This window comes from Sciurus carolinensis, chromosome 9, assembly GCF_902686445.1.
Source record: "Sciurus carolinensis chromosome 9, mSciCar1.2, whole genome shotgun sequence".
Classification (NCBI taxonomy): Eukaryota; Metazoa; Chordata; class Mammalia; order Rodentia; family Sciuridae; genus Sciurus; species Sciurus carolinensis.
The window spans coordinates 72,519,326-72,536,174 of record NC_062221.1 but is presented as its reverse complement, the minus strand read 5'-3'; the positions used below and the strand labels follow the sequence as shown (position 1 = coordinate 72,536,174).

Here is a 16,849-nt window from a genome sequence, read left to right as displayed (position 1 = left end):
CCTCAGAGCGAGTGTTCCCTCAGAGGAGGAAAATAAATCAAAAGACCAAATATGAAAAGCAGAAGTGCAAAAACATAATTTAACTCTGAGAGGAAAGAACTGGGGAGTGTTTTATCATTTCCAGCTCCTGGGGTTAAATAAAATAAGCCCCCAGCTGGTTAGTAAATTATATATATTTTCCAGAGGGTACATGTTCCGGGGAACCTGGAGGCTATGCTGCCTGCAGAACAGCAGGAAGGCAGACCAAAGTGGGAAGAGTGGGTGGTGAGCAGGATGACAGACGGCCCACCAGGGCTCCAGCTGCTTCTCTGCTGCCTCCCACCTTCCTCTGAATATTTGGATCCCCCAGGGGAGTGACCAGAAGGCACATGCTGGCCTGTCCCTGTTTTGCTCTGAAAAGCTGTTGACAAGGAAAGCAACTGGGAGGTGTGTCCACAGATGGAACTGAGGGCCAGTTTCCCAGTTCTCCTTGTGCTCCAAGAGAGGCTTGGAGAATAACCCCTCCTAACACCTTCCCTTCTTTCCTGAATCTCCTGCCTCCAGCTTGCCAGAAGAATCAGGACTGGGGGAACCTGGTTCACTTTGGGAAGTTTTAATCTGCCTCACGGCAGCTGTTGTTTCTAGCTCCTTCATAGTACTGAGCGATGTACCATTTTTACTGTTAAGTGTGTGGATTTTGTGCAGTGTGCTCAGGAGAAAGGTGAGGTTCACAGACTTTGTGTCACTCCGTCCACTTCCCTTTTCCATAGGACTAGAGGTCTGGCCATTTTTAAGGCTTTCCCCACTTTATTCTCTATACCCAACCCATTGATGTAAGAAAGCAGTTATTCCACAAAGCTCATTCCCATTTGTATGCTTTTGCTTAAGTTGTTCCCTTCCTCTTCTCACTTTTTCATCAAGAATCAGTCAAATCTCATCTCTTCTGTGAAGCTGTTCCTGGTGACCCCACCCACAGTAAACCAAACTTCTACATCCTCTGCAGAAACTTATTACACACTGTCTTTATCTCCAATAGTCTATTCTAGAGGGAAATTTGTAATGTGTTCGCTTGGTCATTTTCTGTTGTGTATATTTTATGCATAATAGACACTTGGTCTAGCTGAAGAGGAAAATTGAGATTTGAACAAGATGGTGAGAGGGAAAGATGTTTAGCTTTCATGCATTTCTGAGTCCTGCATCTCAAGCAAGTCTGAGAGGCTACAGTGAAGATTTACCAATGGGTCCCAGGTCAGGTAACTCGAAGTGGACACCATAGACTTCCAGGATGTAGCCCCTGGTCTCCTCGAAGACATCTATGCTGAACCTCATTCCTCTCTGGAATTGAAAGCAGAGACACAGGGGTGACCTCTTAAATCAAACATGTAGTTATAAAGAAGCTGCCACAGAGCCACAGGCAGTCCCACATGCAAAAGCAAAACTATAGTTTGTTGAGATATGGTTGAGAGATGACCAGATCAAAGATGAGTTAGAAAGAAAAACTTCACTCCTAATCACACCTGTGACTCAAGCCAGCTCTAGTCTAATCTCTGCCTAGGTCCAGAAATACCAGTAGCCCTGATATAGCCACATTGAAAAATAAATAAAACAAACAATAACAAAAATAAATTTCACTGCCTCCTACCTTCAACAGAACATTATCCAGAGTGGGCATAAACACTTAGGAAAGTGAATGACGAATGCTCTTTGCTCTGTGGTTGTGTGCTATATTAAAACCAAGCAGCACAAAAGCCTGCTTACCCTTCAGCATACGAAGCCTTCTAAGCAACTCAGACTCCCTCCCCGTTGCCCAGACATGACAGAGAAATTTTAGAGTTGGAAATAGCAGCAGTTGAAACATCTGATTGCTCCCAAATTAGGGAGAGGCAGGGAGGAGAAGGGGGCACATTACCAACCTGAATGACGCAGATCTCATTGGGCTGCACAAGCATCTTGCCAAACTCAGTGTAAATGAGAAGCTTCCCTTTCTGGGGAACTGATAAAAAAAGACAGGGCATTGGTGAGCAACCCTTTCTGTGCAAGAACCATTTCATAAAGCCTTAAGGGCTGCATTTGCTTTTTATTCCACATAAAAAGAACTTTACTGCATGTCTCAGGGGAAAATGTATAGTCCAACAACTTCAGTTAGCTATTTTACTATCTGGAAGAATGTGAATAATAATAATAATAAGCCCCATATTTTTTCCCAGATGCTAGGTGAGGAGCTTGTATATGCACAATTTTGTGAATTGACCAAAAAGGGCATTTGCATTTCTAATGTTTATACCAAAATGTTGGCTCCAAAAAAATCAACACTAAAACCACCAAATGGAATGGGAAGATCAGAATAAAACTCAGATGAGTCCTTACATTTTAGATGGTCTCATGAAAATTTGTATTTCTATTGCAGTTATCAATGACAGATGGGCTTTTCTTGGGTGAGTTTGAAGGCAGAGTTATCTTAATAAGTTAATCACATGCTGGTACCACTTATTTCTTTTCAGTTGCCCAAATCTCCCACATCAGAAAGACCTAGAGAATATGTGCAAAGGCAGAATCCAGGAAATGGAGTAGGAACTTTGAGATATGCGAGGAATCTTTTCCAGACCACCAGTGGCCTCTAGACCTCAGTCTATAAATTACATTAAATGAAATAAAACAGAAAATGAAGGAAAATAATATGTAGAAAATTAGAAAGAAGTTTGTGGCTAGAGAACAGTGAAGGGGTCTGAAATCTTCAGAACTTACCAATCAAGAAGTCTCCATCTGAATTATAAAAGCATCTGAAACATAAAGAGTATTTCCTGTCATCTTCATTTTTAACACGTCTAGACAAATAAATTCATTGTACAAATTATTGCTTTGTGCCTACTCTGTACCAGGTTTAGCACTGGGTGTACAATGGTCAGCAGGATGACCCAGTCTCTGCCCTGGTGGAGCTTAGAGCTTGGTAGGGAGTCAGACAGCAAACAATTACAGAACTAAATCACTGCAAACTATAATGGCCCATGAAAGTCAAGTTCAGGCAAATGAAAGAAAAAGGGAGAGGACAATCCAGACAAAAGGACCAGCATACACAGATGCTCTGGGGCAAATGAACCCATGCAGGTTGAAAGAAGTGAATTAAGGCCAGTGTGGCTTGAGTGGAGGAGGAGGTGGCCCAATATAAGGCTGGACCCAAAGGGAGGTTGTCAAAGACTTGCCATAAGGTTGTGATCTTGGTCTTGATTTGAGGCTCAGAGAAGCTAAATGGCTCATGCAAGTTTGTTCCATCAACAAAACTAGAGTTGGGTTTTGGATGCAACATGTGGGTCTACTTGTAGTGCAAAATAGCTACCCAAGTCTGCCTCCCAAAGAAATACAGGAATGCCATTTACCTTTTTTTTAAATTAAACAAACAAACAAACAAACAAAAAAAGCCACTATATAAACTGCTCTACTCAGCAACATGAGGCTTACAGAAAACTTGAAGCCAATTCTATTAGCTTGGCCTGCCACCAACAGGTGGCCTAATGGCTGCCCATGCAGTGACTTTGGTCTCAAGAACAGACCTTAGAAGTTAAGAATATTCTGACCCAAAACCACCTAAAGACCTTTTGAACCATGCCTACATTCCAAGGTCCCACCTTCCCTTTTCTGCTTACACTGTTACATGACTTTGTTTGTCACAAGAGTCAGTAAAAATAGAAATGTTTATTTATTATTATTTTTAATAAATATATATTAACATTGCTCTGAAGGAAAAAAATAATAAAAACAACAATGTATGTGCATGTGTGACTTTGTAAAAGTGGACACTTGTCCTTCACCTTCTGGCCAACAGCCCTTGGAGAATGGGGATGCCCAGCCCCAGCACTGAGTCCCTTACCTGTTCTCCATGGAAGTGTTGCACAGGAAAATATGGATGGCAAGCCCATTGTTAGACCTGATGTCTCCAGCTCCACACAAGGTGTGCAGGCCCTGAGAGAGACCCACGGGAGACAGAGGTTGAGTACAAGTAGTACCCAAGAGCCCAGCCTTCTCCCTGACCCCTGAGGGTCATGAGGCAATGTTTTAGAAGGCTCTTCCCTTGGGGGCCAGTGGGGACATTTGGGATCTGGACTAACTCTGGGGAACCTGGAGTTTACACTTACATATGGTTGTTTGTAGCTCACCCTACCTGCCAGCTGTGGCCTAAATCTGACTGTCTTAATGACTACATCATATGAATTTATAGGCAAGAATTCATTACTTTTAATTACTTCAAAAGTGACAGTTTGATGCTTAAGTTCAACCTGGAGGAGTGATTCTGTCGGAGGTGATATCAGGTATCTAGGAGGCTTAGGGAAGATGGTTGTAGCTTCAGGTGCCAGTTAATGCCCCTCCAGTCTACCCCCAAGTGGGCAGTCCTCTGCTTGTGAAGAGGGTCAACCTAACCTCCAGAAGAGGGAAAAGAGGAACGTATTCTGACTGACTGTAATTCTCTCTGCTGTGTGACCAGATGATTGATACACAGTTCAAGGAACTTGAATACACAGTCTTCAAAACTGCTCCCAGCCCCAAAGTTGTAGATGGAAAGCCCAAAAGGAGAGAGCTCTGCTCCTCAGAGACCCATAATTTATGCAGGAAGTAGGGAATTTCTTTTTATATTTTAATTTGATTTGCAAGTTTGTGGTCTATTGAAGTGAGTCTACACAGGATTTTGGAGCACTTAATAAGGGTAAAGAATTCAAGACAATTTAAACAATTTGGCCTTATGACTGGACACCTAGATAGTCCCTAGGTAAGCTATGCCCCTAGTTGATCTGCTGAACACTCCACTGGCCTCTGAGCCCCACCTCCATATCATACAGCTCCCTCTGGTCACAGGTATTCCAGTACTCCCCGACCCTCAAATGCCGAGAGAGCTGCCAATCAACTTCGTATAACTAGAGCTGTTGCCCTGGGTTGATGCCATTCTAGCCCACTCATCCAATTCAGGGGTTCATGAACTTGAATGGGAAAAGTTTTCTATTTATTTTCTCTAATCTCTGAGTGAAATTTATCATTCCCTTCAATTAACATGAATTTAGGCAACAAAACACAGGAGTATTAGAAGCGCCTGTGTTCAATGATAGAAATCATGGATATTTTCATTTCATATCTCATATCACAGGTATCTTAAAGCATCATTTATGCTCATATCATAGTTATTATCTCCCATAGAACTCAATATTTAGTATACTAACAAGAAATCATATGTATGACTATAAATCAAACACAATTTTTTTTTTTTTTTTTTTTTTTTTTTGCGGTGCTGGGGATTGAACCCAGGGCCTTGAGCTTGCGAGGCAAGCACTCTACCAACTGAGCTATCTCCCCAGCCCCCCACAATTTATTTTTAGAAATATTTTTAACATTGTGTTTCAATATAATTGTCTTTTTTCACACATAATATCTTTCACACATTAAAATTACAGGTATCTGTGGGCGCAGTGGCGTATTCTTGTTACCCAGGAGGATGAAGAAAGGATTGTGAGTTTGAGGTCAGCCTGGGCAACTTAGAGAGTCCCTGTTTCAAAGTAAAAAATAAAAAGGGCTGAGAATGTAGTTCAGGGGTAGAGGGCTTGCCCAGCACATGCAAAGCCCTGGGTTCAATCTCCAGCGCTGCAAACAAAACAAACAAAAACCCCTGTGGGTGTCAGCACAGTATCAAAGGGGTCCCTGGAGTAAAAAGGATAAGAGCCTTTGTTCAAACCACAAGAAAAGAAGCTCAAGGCAGGAACATATCCACTGCCCTTGGTCTTTCTGAGATGTAAAAACTCACTAGTGCCCTTTGGTGTCAGGAACCACATTGTGCCTATAAGTAAGACATCCCTTGGCCAGTCTCCCACGGCAGATGCAGGTGGTTTTGCTTCTATTGCCTCCAAAAAAGGCTGTTTCTGTTTGGCATTCAGCTTATGGATGGTGAGATCATCCACTGCAGAACAGAGGGCAGGGGGAAGGTGTAGCATGGACTTACGCTCACAAAGTCCACTTTCTTCTGAGAGGATTTTGGAATCTCAAACGGTTTCCATCTAAGCTGGAAAAGAAATACATAGGAAAATGATTTTAAAAAGGAAAAATTTAGGCTTTCTAAATATGTAGCATCAGTTACATGGAAGAAAGAGGACAGCTACTCCCTCTCTGAGGTTTGGACCACTTTTGATTTTGTTATTTTAAAATTAATGATAATCCATCACTTCTTTAGAGGGGTTCTACTGGGATGTGTGTGTGTGTGTGATGTGTACATGTGTGTATGTGTGTGTGTTGAAACCTATCTGAATATAAACTGTCTTTGTTCCTTAGAACTTTCGATTATAAAAATAAAGAGAAATCATTGCTTTCTCCTTCAGAAGCTGTTTGTTTCTTTTAACATTTTACTCAGGCACATCAGAAGTTTTGACTGATGCCGCTTTTCCTGCTATTTATAATCAGCTCCCTTTCCTGGCACACCAGCTTCTCTGTGTGGGCTCCTGACACTGCAGGGGAAGGTTCTACTTCTACTTCCAGCCCTTCGAGTTTTGAATTATTTCCTTAAGAGAAAGAAAAAGCACCCAGCTGAGATTGGATTTGGTAAATGCAATACTGGGTTCAGTTTCTTCACCAAACCGCGCGTTTGTCCCCAGGCTGCCTGATGGTTCTGTTTAAATCATAACAATCTTTAATTTTATAATGAACTGAGCTAAGGAATGGGGGAGAAGACTCAGCAGGTTCAGGCCTCTCTTGAAGTGTCAGCCCAGCACTTATTAATCCATGTGGTGGCAGCCTGACCCAGCTAGGCTGGTGACTGATACACCCAGCTACCCCGGGGCACATCTCAAGAGTGACCTGCACCCCAGGGCTGGCTCCCTTACCTACAGTGCCCAGTGAAGGCAGGCTGAGAAGGGCCTCCATCAGGTCCCAGGGTTCAGCTCATTTTGTATGTCTGAAGGACAGCCAGGTAGGAAAAGGAAGCAGCAAATGCAAGAGGTGGCACTGGGATTATTCTGCCTCTCTGACATACACAGGCAGGTAGTAGCCTTCATTTCTTAAAAGCAAAGCAAATCAATCACATTCTGATACTACTTTAAAAAGACATGAGCAGGGCATGTTGGCAAACGCCTATAATCCCAGCAGCTTGGGAGGCTGAGAAAGGAGGATTGCAAGTTCAAAGCCAGCCTCAGCAACTTAGTGAGGCCCTGAGCAGCTCAGCAAGACCCTATCTCTAAATAAATACAAAAAAGGGCTGGGTATGTGGCTCAGTGGTTAAGTGCCCCTAGGTTCAATCCCCAGTAACAAAAAGTAAAATAAAATAAAATGAAATAAAATGACATGAAAGGTAGATTTGAAAAAGATCATTCAAATCATGCTTCCAAGAAAGAAGAAAATGCTTCTGGACTGATTCCATTAAGGATGATGTCTCTTGGGGGAAGAGAGGGGAACCTGAGAGCAAGGATGTAGGAAAGGCACTATTGACATTTTTGTGCTGCATAATTCTTTATTGCAGTGCTATGCTTCATAGGATGTTTAGTATCAACCCCGACCTCTACCCACTAGATGCCAATAGCATCCCTCCAAGTTGTAGCAATAAAAAAAAAAAAAATCCCCAGACATTGTCAAACGTCCCTTGGGGAACAAATACCCCCTGGTTAAGAACTATAGCAATAGAAGGACATTCCCCTGACCTCAGGAAGAGCCACAGCTGAACACTGTTGGATGCTGTGTTTGTGTGTGCGTGTGCGCTGGGATTGAACCCATAGCCTCATGCATGGGTTCAATCCCTGCCCTGCCACTGACACACCCCCAACCCTGAGCACTGCTGGAGTTCTGAGAGGAGGTTCTGGTCTGCTACTATCTATACCTGCTGTTTCCCTCTAGGTAGCAGTGCAGTGTTTGTATACCAAGGAAAATTGCCAGAAAAAGACTCATCATTTTAGATTTCCCAATGGAAGAGATTTAAGTATCAAATCAATGGTTGCCTGGGTAACCTTTTAGCTCTAACCAGAGATTCTCAACATGACTTTCAATCCTATTCATGGAAATCACCTGAAGAGGTTTTGAAACCAAGACCAAATTAAGTCAGAATCCGTGAAGGTGGGCTCTGGCATCGGTATTTTTTAAAAGCTCTCCTAATGTGCAGCTACACTTTAAGACTCACCACATCCAAGACTATTGCATTGCTGAACCAAACACCATGCTTGGAAAAATCCATCCAGTCAACCAACCAATCAATCAACTAAACAGCGGCATCCTGGGCCAAGTGGCAGTGATGATACCGCTACTAAATTGCAGAGAAATTTAAATAATACAAGTATAAAGATTTATAATCCGAGAAAAGAACAAGAAAAGAGAGAAGAAAGCAAAAAGGGAAAGAAAGAGGAGAGAGAGATCCAGATCTCAATAGCAAGGGAAGTGAGAGGACTTGAAGGGCAGATGAAGAGGCAAGCATGTGATGATGCAGGAAGCACACCTTCCACAGGCCCCCGCCCTGATGAAGCAATGGCCTTGATAAACCTTCTCTAATGCAAAAAACGATTCCTTCAGATGACAGATGGTGTGGGGAAAGGAATCATTTATCTCTTGGGTCTGATGGCAGCAGATTGTACATAGTCTATATTCCAATTGTCCTGGGTCTATATTATGAAGGATGATAAAGACCCCAAGGTGGTTCTGATAAACTCAGTACCCAGAGAAGGAAGCCAGCTTTGGGTCCTCCAGCAAGATTTTGGTCAAGAGCCCTGATGTGATATTTTGGTGGATGCAAGTAAGGAGATTTGGGGAGAGGATGAACAGGAAGAGTCCATAGAGTGCAGAGTATAAACATCTCCTGCCAAAGTCAGATGTTCAGCTTAATTGTACATATGCTGTGGAGCAGTACCTCTCTGATCCAAGGCCAGACCAAGAGGTTGGTGCATTGGACTGAACCAGGAGACTTGGTTTTTGCTACTGCCTCCATTCCCATTTACTTTGTGACCTCAGGCAGGTCATTTTCTCTCTCTGGATTGTGTTTTCTTACATGTAATAATGAGGTACTAGTAAGAACTATATAATTCCATAAGTCTTTTCAGAGAAGAGCTTCTAAAAACAGTAAAGAATGCTAATTAACTGGTTTATTCCTTGCTACAAGTTTACTAAATTGTGTCAACTCCAAATTCATATGTTGAATTTCTAAACTCTAATGTGATTGTTTTCGAGATAGGGCCCTTATGAGGTAGTTAGGGTTCAATGAAATCATAACTTGGGGGCTCTAATCTGTAGGGAACATTCCTCAAGCTTATCTGACAGCAATCACTGACACCATGGTCTAAGTAAGCCAAACAGTCTGGATAGAGAAACTGAGGTAATGGTAAAGACTCGCCATGGAGTGAAGGTCTTTGCAGCTGTTGAGGCTGAGTTAGGAGCTGAGGGGAGGCCTCTCTCTGTCAAGCATCCCAGCAAGCTGTGATGTGAGCTCGCCCCGTGCTGCCTTGCCTCATGCTGTGTGCAGGAGCTTACCATCCCCCCAGTCCTTTGTCTCAGACCTGTTGCTGGGCAGAATTGCTTAGGCATGCTTGGTTTGTTTACACTACCAGACCCTTGACGTATAGTTCACCTATAGGCTGACTCTGTTACACTTTAACAAGCATGTTAACCTGATTGGATAATGTGCCTTTATATGTCCTGTACAACCCTAAATAAAATCAGACCAGTGCCTTCAGAGCTCTATCTCTGAAACCTGAGTAAGCAGGCTGGGTAAAGCTAGGTAAGGTAGGTGTTGTTCGTCCTCACCCTCAGCGAACCCTGTCTCTGAACATCTACACTAATCCAATAAGATCAGTGGCCTTTTGAAAAGATGAGATCTCACTCTCCTTATGTACTTAGAGGACAATCTATGTGACGACGTAGTGAGAAGGTAGCCATATACAAGCCAAAGAGAGGCCTTACCAGAGGCCTTACCAACCCTTCTGGCACCTTGATCTGGGACTTCCAGTCTCCAGACTGTGAGAAAATAAATTACCATCAGTCTAAGGCATTTTGTTATGGCAGTTCAATTAGGTTAATATAATCCAACAACTTTTTACTTGTAGGTTTTAATGGTATATTTTATTCATACTATATGTTATTGCTAAAATATTCTCCCATGCAGAATTTCATTATTAAACATTTAAAAAACAGTGACATCGATTGTAATGCATGATGCAGTGTCTTGACTATGATAGGCATCAATAAGTATTTATTGAAATATTAGATGGATGAATAAGTAAAAGGCACTGAGAACAATGCTTGTATTTCAAAGAACCAGAATAAAGGAAATTTGTAAGAGCTTTTGGACTCAAAATGACAGGCAATAACCAGCAAATTGACAAAAGTTTTTAGAAGTTCAAAGATTATTTCCAAAATGTAAGTCAGTTCTTCATGCATATGAAAAATCACCACTTCTATATCCATCCTGATTTTCTGTCCAGTTATATCAACTATTGAGAGAAGAGTGTTAAAGTCTCCAGCTATGATTGTAGAAATGTCTAATTCTCCTTTAAGTTCTATCATTGCTTCACATATTTTGCAATTGTATCCTACAAATCTGTTTTAGTCAGCATTTTTGTTGCTGTGACTGAATGACCTGACCAGCACAACTATAAAGGAGGAAATGTTTATTTGAGGGCTCACGGTTTCAGAGGTCTTAGTCCATAGAAAGCCAGCTCCATTCCTTGCAGCTCCAGGTGAGGCAGAATATCATGGCAGGAGAGGTGGTGGAGGGAAGCAGCTTACACCACAGTCATCAGGAAGCAGAGAGAGAGAGAGACAGAGACAGAGACAGAGACAGAGACAGAGAGAGAGAGAGAGAGAGACTCCACTCTCCAGATACAAAATATATACCCCATAGCCACGCCCCATTTCCCACCTCCTCCAGTCACATCCTGCCACTTCAATTAATCCCTCCTGGGATTAATCCACTGCTTGGGTTAAGACTCTTAGAACCCAATCATTTCTCCTCTAAACCTTCCTGCATTGTTTCACATGTGAACTTTTGGGGAACACCTCACATCCAAACCATAACCAAATCCTACTGGAAAATAAACTTTTACTTTCTAAGAGTGAGGTGATAAAAATAGTTTTAAAAACAATTTCAAGGGTATCCAAAGTTATAACTAAAAATTATCTAATATTATCCAAGGAGGAAGACAGATAATTGATGGCAATATTTAATGATTAAGATTCAAAATTCATGCTCAGAGATGAAAAGGAAATATGAAAGAATTAGTCTCAGTATTTCCAAAATTAGAAGACTGGGAATTGGGTTAGATGATCTGAATATCCTTTTCAACACTGAGATTCTTTGATTTATTGAGATTCCATCCAAAATTGCCATGAACTCAACTAAATTGGATGAATTGAAGGCTCTTAATGACATTAACTTGCTAGAAGTAGACATATCATTAGAAGTCAGTACCAACTATCCAAGAATTTTGAAGTAATTTGTGGGCGAAATTGTTATCTTAATGTTCAAGCAATTATTAGTGGCAGCTATGACTGGGAGAAGCCCAGGGTAATTGGTAGTGGTGAGTTTCAGTCCAGATAGGGAATATAGGGGTGAATAAAATAAAACAGTGGCTCACTGAATTCCTCAATAAATCCAGCAATTTGAGGGGAAAAGGAGAGAGAATCAGGCTTTGATTCTCTTTCTCTTCAATTCATGGACTTCTTTGAGGTAATGGACAAGAATATATATAGGGAAGATCCAGGTCACACTAAATTATTTAGACTTTCTAAAGTCTTTCATGAGTCTACAAAAAAAGATAAGCTATACTTTTCGACCTTACTTTTGAATTAAAACTAAGGGTTTTACATTCATTATTCAGTGCTATGGTTTAAATGTTATATCAGTCAACTTCCCACTACTATTATGAAATGCCTGAGATGAATAACCTATAAAGAGAAAAGGTTTATTTTGGCTCATGGTTCAAGATTTAGTAGCCGCATTTATTTGGGTCCTTGGGGAAGGAGGCATATAATGATAGGAACATGTGCCAGAGCAAACTTCTCACTTTATGAATAAAGAAGCAAAGAAAAGAAAGAAGAAGAGTCTGGGGTCTCACAATCCCTTTCTATGGCAAACCCTCACTGACCTAAGGACCCACCAAGGCCCTACCTCCTAAAGGCTCCATCAACTCCCAATAGTGCCACCCTGGGAAACAAACCTTTGATACATTGGGGGACAATCATCCAAACCATAGCAAATGTGCTGAAAAGTTTATATGTTGAAAACTTAATCCCCAAATTCATATGCCAGTGGTATTTGGAGGTAGAGTCTTGGAAAAATAATTAGGATTAGATGAGGTCATGGAGGTGGGAACCCCATGATGGTATTAATGACTTTATTTATTTATTTATTTTTTTATTATAAAAAATGGGATACAAGTTGTTTCTCTGTTTGTACATGGAGTCAAGGCATAACATTTGTGTAATCATAAATTTACATAGGGTAATGTTGTTTGATTCATTCTGTTATTTTTTTCTCCTTTCCCCCCACCCCTCCCACCCCTCTTTTCCCTCTACACAGTCCTTCCTTCCTCCATTCTTGCCCCCCTCCTTAACCCTAACCCTAACCCTAACCCTAATCCTAACTCTAACCCCTCCCACCCCCATTATATGTCATCATCTGCTTATCAGCAAGATCATTCGTCCTTTGGTTTTTTGAGATTGGCTTATCTCACTCAGCATGCTATTCTCCAATTTCATCCATTTGCCTGCAAATGCCATAATTTTATCATTCTTTATGGTGGAGTAATATTCCATTGTATATATATGCCACAGTTTCTTTATCCATTCATCAATTGAAGGACATCTAGGTTGGTTCCACAAACGGCTATGGTGAATTGAGCAGCAATGAACATTGATGTGGCTGTATCTCTGTAGTATGCTGATTTTAAGTCCTTTGGGTATATGCCAAGGAGTGGGATAGCTGGGTCAAATGGTGGTTCCATTCCAAGCTTTCTGAGGAATCTCCACACTGCTTTCCAGAGTGGCTGCACTAATTTGCAACCCCACCAGCAATGTATGAGTGTACCTTTTTCCCCACATCCTCGCCAACACCTATTGTTGCTTGTGTTCTTGATAATTACCATTCTAATTGGGGTGAGATGGAATCTTAGGGTAGTTTTGATTTGCATTTCTCTTATTACTAGAGATGTTGAACATTTTTTCATATATCTGTTGATTGCATGACTTTAAAAGAGGAAGAGAAACCTAGGCTAGCATGTTTGCTCTTTCTTGCCATGTGATGCCTTCCATCATGTTATGATGCAACAAGAAGGCCCTCATCAGATGTAGCACCACACTCTTGGACTTTCCAGCCTCTAGAACCCTGAACTAAATAAACCTCTGTTCTTTATAACTTATCGCCTCCCCATGTATTTTGTTATAGTAACAGAAAATGGACTAAGAGGGCTGGGGATGTGGCTCTGTGGTAGAGCACTTATTTAGCATGCATTAACCCTGTGTTTCACCACCATCTCCATGAAAGGGGGCAAATAAAGAAAAGAAAATAGGTTAAGACACCTGGCATCTTGCATAGATCATGGAACACAGTAGGCATTCAATATATGTTCGATGCTTAACCTTCACAACTCTCTGAGGCACCTATGATTATTAACCTCTCTTTTTTTAGTAGTAAGAAAACTGATAACTTAGAGAAGACAAATTTTCTCTCCTAAGAACTGATGCCAATACTCTTTGGTCACTTTTATCAATGTGTACTCTGAGCACTTTGAGCTCAACCTGTCTTGATTTGCTCACAAACTACTCCTGATTTCCTTGCCTCCTGAGCCCAGCTTTACCTCCATTTAATGTTCTTGTACATGATCTTTCATCCTGACCTTATTTGCTCCAGTGCTGAGTTGCCTTGATCTAGTTTGACTCTCCTCCTGGTAAGGACCTTTGGGATTGGCATTCTTGTTCAAACCCCTTATGCTAATTCATTCAAACAATATTCATTGAATCTCTCCCTGTGTCAGATCATGTGCTAGGTGCTGGAGGTGAACACTACATAGTTTCTCCCTCAGGGAAACAATTCTAGAAAATCCTGGAAGTATGGAGACTTTCTGATAAGAAAACAAGGGATACAAATAATGTAAATGACTTTGGAAGAAAAATGTAAACAGGAATATTCCCTCAGGAATAAGTTCTGGAGCAGGGTCTATTTAACATTCTTACATATGAAAAATAGGAGACATAAACAATGAAATCACCAGTTTGCAGACAGTTTCAATATCTTTCCAAGGAGTAAAATGTAAGTTGATAAAGATGTACCGTAAAAAAGATCTAGCAAGCTGTCCAAAAAGGACTGAACAGGGCAATGTACACTGCAATGTTGGCAAACTCCAGTGAATGCATTTAGAGAAAGGCAATCTAGTCTATTAAAAGGATGATGAGATCTGAGCTATCAGGGACTATCAACAAATGCTTGCAATTTTACTGTTTGGAAGAAGGTACGTGCTGGGTACTGCACATAAGACAAAGATGATGGAGATATAGATTCTTTTTCTAAAATACCCTGAGAAATAATGAAAGTTTAATGAAAAAAGTGGTATTTAAAATTAAAGTCTTAAATTATGGGTGGGATTTTGACAGGTGAATATTTATGAAGAAGAGGAATTCCAGGTAGATGAAATAGCATAAAGCACCAAGGAAAGAGAATTTAGGATATTTTCCTGGAAAAAATATGGTTCTAGTGTGACTGTAAGTAGGGCACATGACAGGAAGTAGAGAGTTTGAAAGTCCATGACAGGAAACTGGGGTTCTTTTTTTTAAATTATTTTTTGATTTTTTTTTTAGTTGTCAATGGACCTTTATTTGCATCCATTTATTTGTGTGCAGTTCTGAGAATTGAACACAGTGCCTCACATATGCTAGGCAAGCACTCCACCACTGAGCCACAACCCCAGCCCCAGAACTGGGGTTCTTGATCTCCCATCTTGGGAGCCTGTACTTGACTGTCTGGTCAGTGGAGGGGAGGGGTGATGGTGGGGGTTTAAAGACTTCAGAGATGGTAATTCAGCAAACTGAATCTGGCAACAGGATGTAAGATATGGTAAGGAAGACACATGGATCAATTAGGAGGCCATTATAATAGGCAAGGGAAAATGAGGTCTGTACTAAGAAGAGTCAGGAGAAGGAAGGAGAGAACCAGAGCAAGTTCTATAGCAATATTTCTTAAAGTGTGGTCCAGGGTCAATCTGAGTGGGAATCATCTGGAGGCACTCCTGAACACCACCTTATATCTACTAGATTGAAGAGCAAGGCTTTGGAATCTACATTTTTAACAAGACTCTGTGATTCACTCTTATGAATACTTTGGGAATCACCATTTTGTGGACTTGCCACTTAATTCCATGTGAAAGGAGAAAGAAAAAAGTTCTTAAAAATGACTCTAAGAATTCAAACCTGGGTATGTGAAAGAATGGTTGTCAGTAACAGGCTTAGAAAAGACAGAGAGAGAGAATAATTTGGATGGGACTATGATGTTTTCAGTACAGGATCTCTTGAGTTGGAACATACACATGGCAACATCCAATGTGGGTTCTGAAATTGGAGGGAAGATTTGTAAAACATACTGCAGAGAGATGACAGTTAATGTCATGGCTATGAATGACATTTATTCAATTTTAATAAAAGGAAAACCTGGGAGATTCAAAAGATGAAAAGAGGGAGAAAAAGTGGATTGTAGGATATAAATGAGATTTCCACATTGACACCAATCCCAGAATGGCTTCTGAACCCCAAAGTTGTGTGACTGACTTCCTGCAATGTGGCCTACAAGGTTATAGCAAGCTCTGAGCTGGAGTCATGTTGGGTAAAGTCATGCTTTTATAGAATCCTACGTACTGAGGTATGTACCTATACATGTGCTGAGGGGGCCCCAGGGATTGGTGGGAAGCAAGTGAACTAAAAAATCTTCTGTTGTCAAGGAGTTCCTCCCCTGGGTTCACTCCAGTGGGGAATTTCTCATCAACAACTCTCCCTTCATCTCTAAGGCAAAGAGAATCCAATAAAGTAGGAACCAATGGCCAATATTTGGAAGGAAAGGGGAAGAAAGCAGAGGAAGAGTATTATGGGCTTTATTGCATTTTTCTCAAATTCATATGCTGAAACTCTAACCCAGTACCTCATATGTGGCTATATTCAGATAGACTCCTTTTTTATTTTTAGATACATATATATAATAGTAGAGTATATTTTGACATATTATACATACATGAAACATAACTTATAAGAATCTTTATAGAAATAATAAGTTTAAATGAAATGAGGTCCTTCAAGTTGACCTAACTAAATATGACTTATGTCCTTAGATGAAGAGGAAATATGGACACACACAAGGAGAAGACAACTGTCTACAAGCCAAGGAGAGAGGCCTCAGAAGAAACAACCCTACTGACACTTCAATCTTGGGGTGCCGAACGGAGAATGTAAATCTTTATTGGTTAAACCACACAGGCTGTTTTTGTTATGGCAGCCCTAACAAACTAGCACAGAAGGGATGTGGGAAATGTGTGTAATAAGAAAGAAATAAGAAAGGTAAAAAGTCAATTAGGAAGAGGAGATGGGAGGAGAGAGTAAGTACTCCCCCATCTTCCAGGCGGGAGATGGAGAATAGGGGAAGATAAGAATTTAGTTCAGGACCCTGGAGAGCACTCATTTTGCAGGTTTGGAAGTCAGAGCAATGACAGAGAACCCATAAAGGACAGAGATTCAGGAAAGAGGGAGCTCCTTTGTTCATGCTTTGGGTGCTGCAGAGACAAGGGCTGGAATTAGCATGGATGATTTGTAATAGTAAAAATGGAAACAACCTAAATATATGGCAATAGAGGAATTGCTTTATAAACATATATTGTATTATAATATAGCATTAAAA

At 40.9% G+C, this 16,849-nt stretch overlaps 1 protein-coding gene across 2 annotated transcripts in view; it reads right to left on the bottom strand.

Annotated features, from left to right (window-relative positions):
- The window catches only part of Hgd (homogentisate 1,2-dioxygenase), a 45,776-nt gene that overhangs the window by 12,139 nt on the left and 16,788 nt on the right, over positions 1-16,849 (bottom strand). For both annotated transcript variants that reach the window (XM_047564355.1, XM_047564354.1), the window contains 5 exons: positions 5,957-6,016; positions 3,845-3,936; positions 2,725-2,759; positions 1,893-1,972; positions 1,215-1,314 (listed from right to left, as the gene is read on the bottom strand). In XM_047564355.1, the coding sequence (XP_047420311.1) occupies positions 1,215-1,314; positions 1,893-1,972; positions 2,725-2,759; positions 3,845-3,936; positions 5,957-6,016 (367 nt within the window). The remainder of the gene's footprint in view (positions 1-1,214; positions 1,315-1,892; positions 1,973-2,724; positions 2,760-3,844; positions 3,937-5,956; positions 6,017-16,849) is intronic.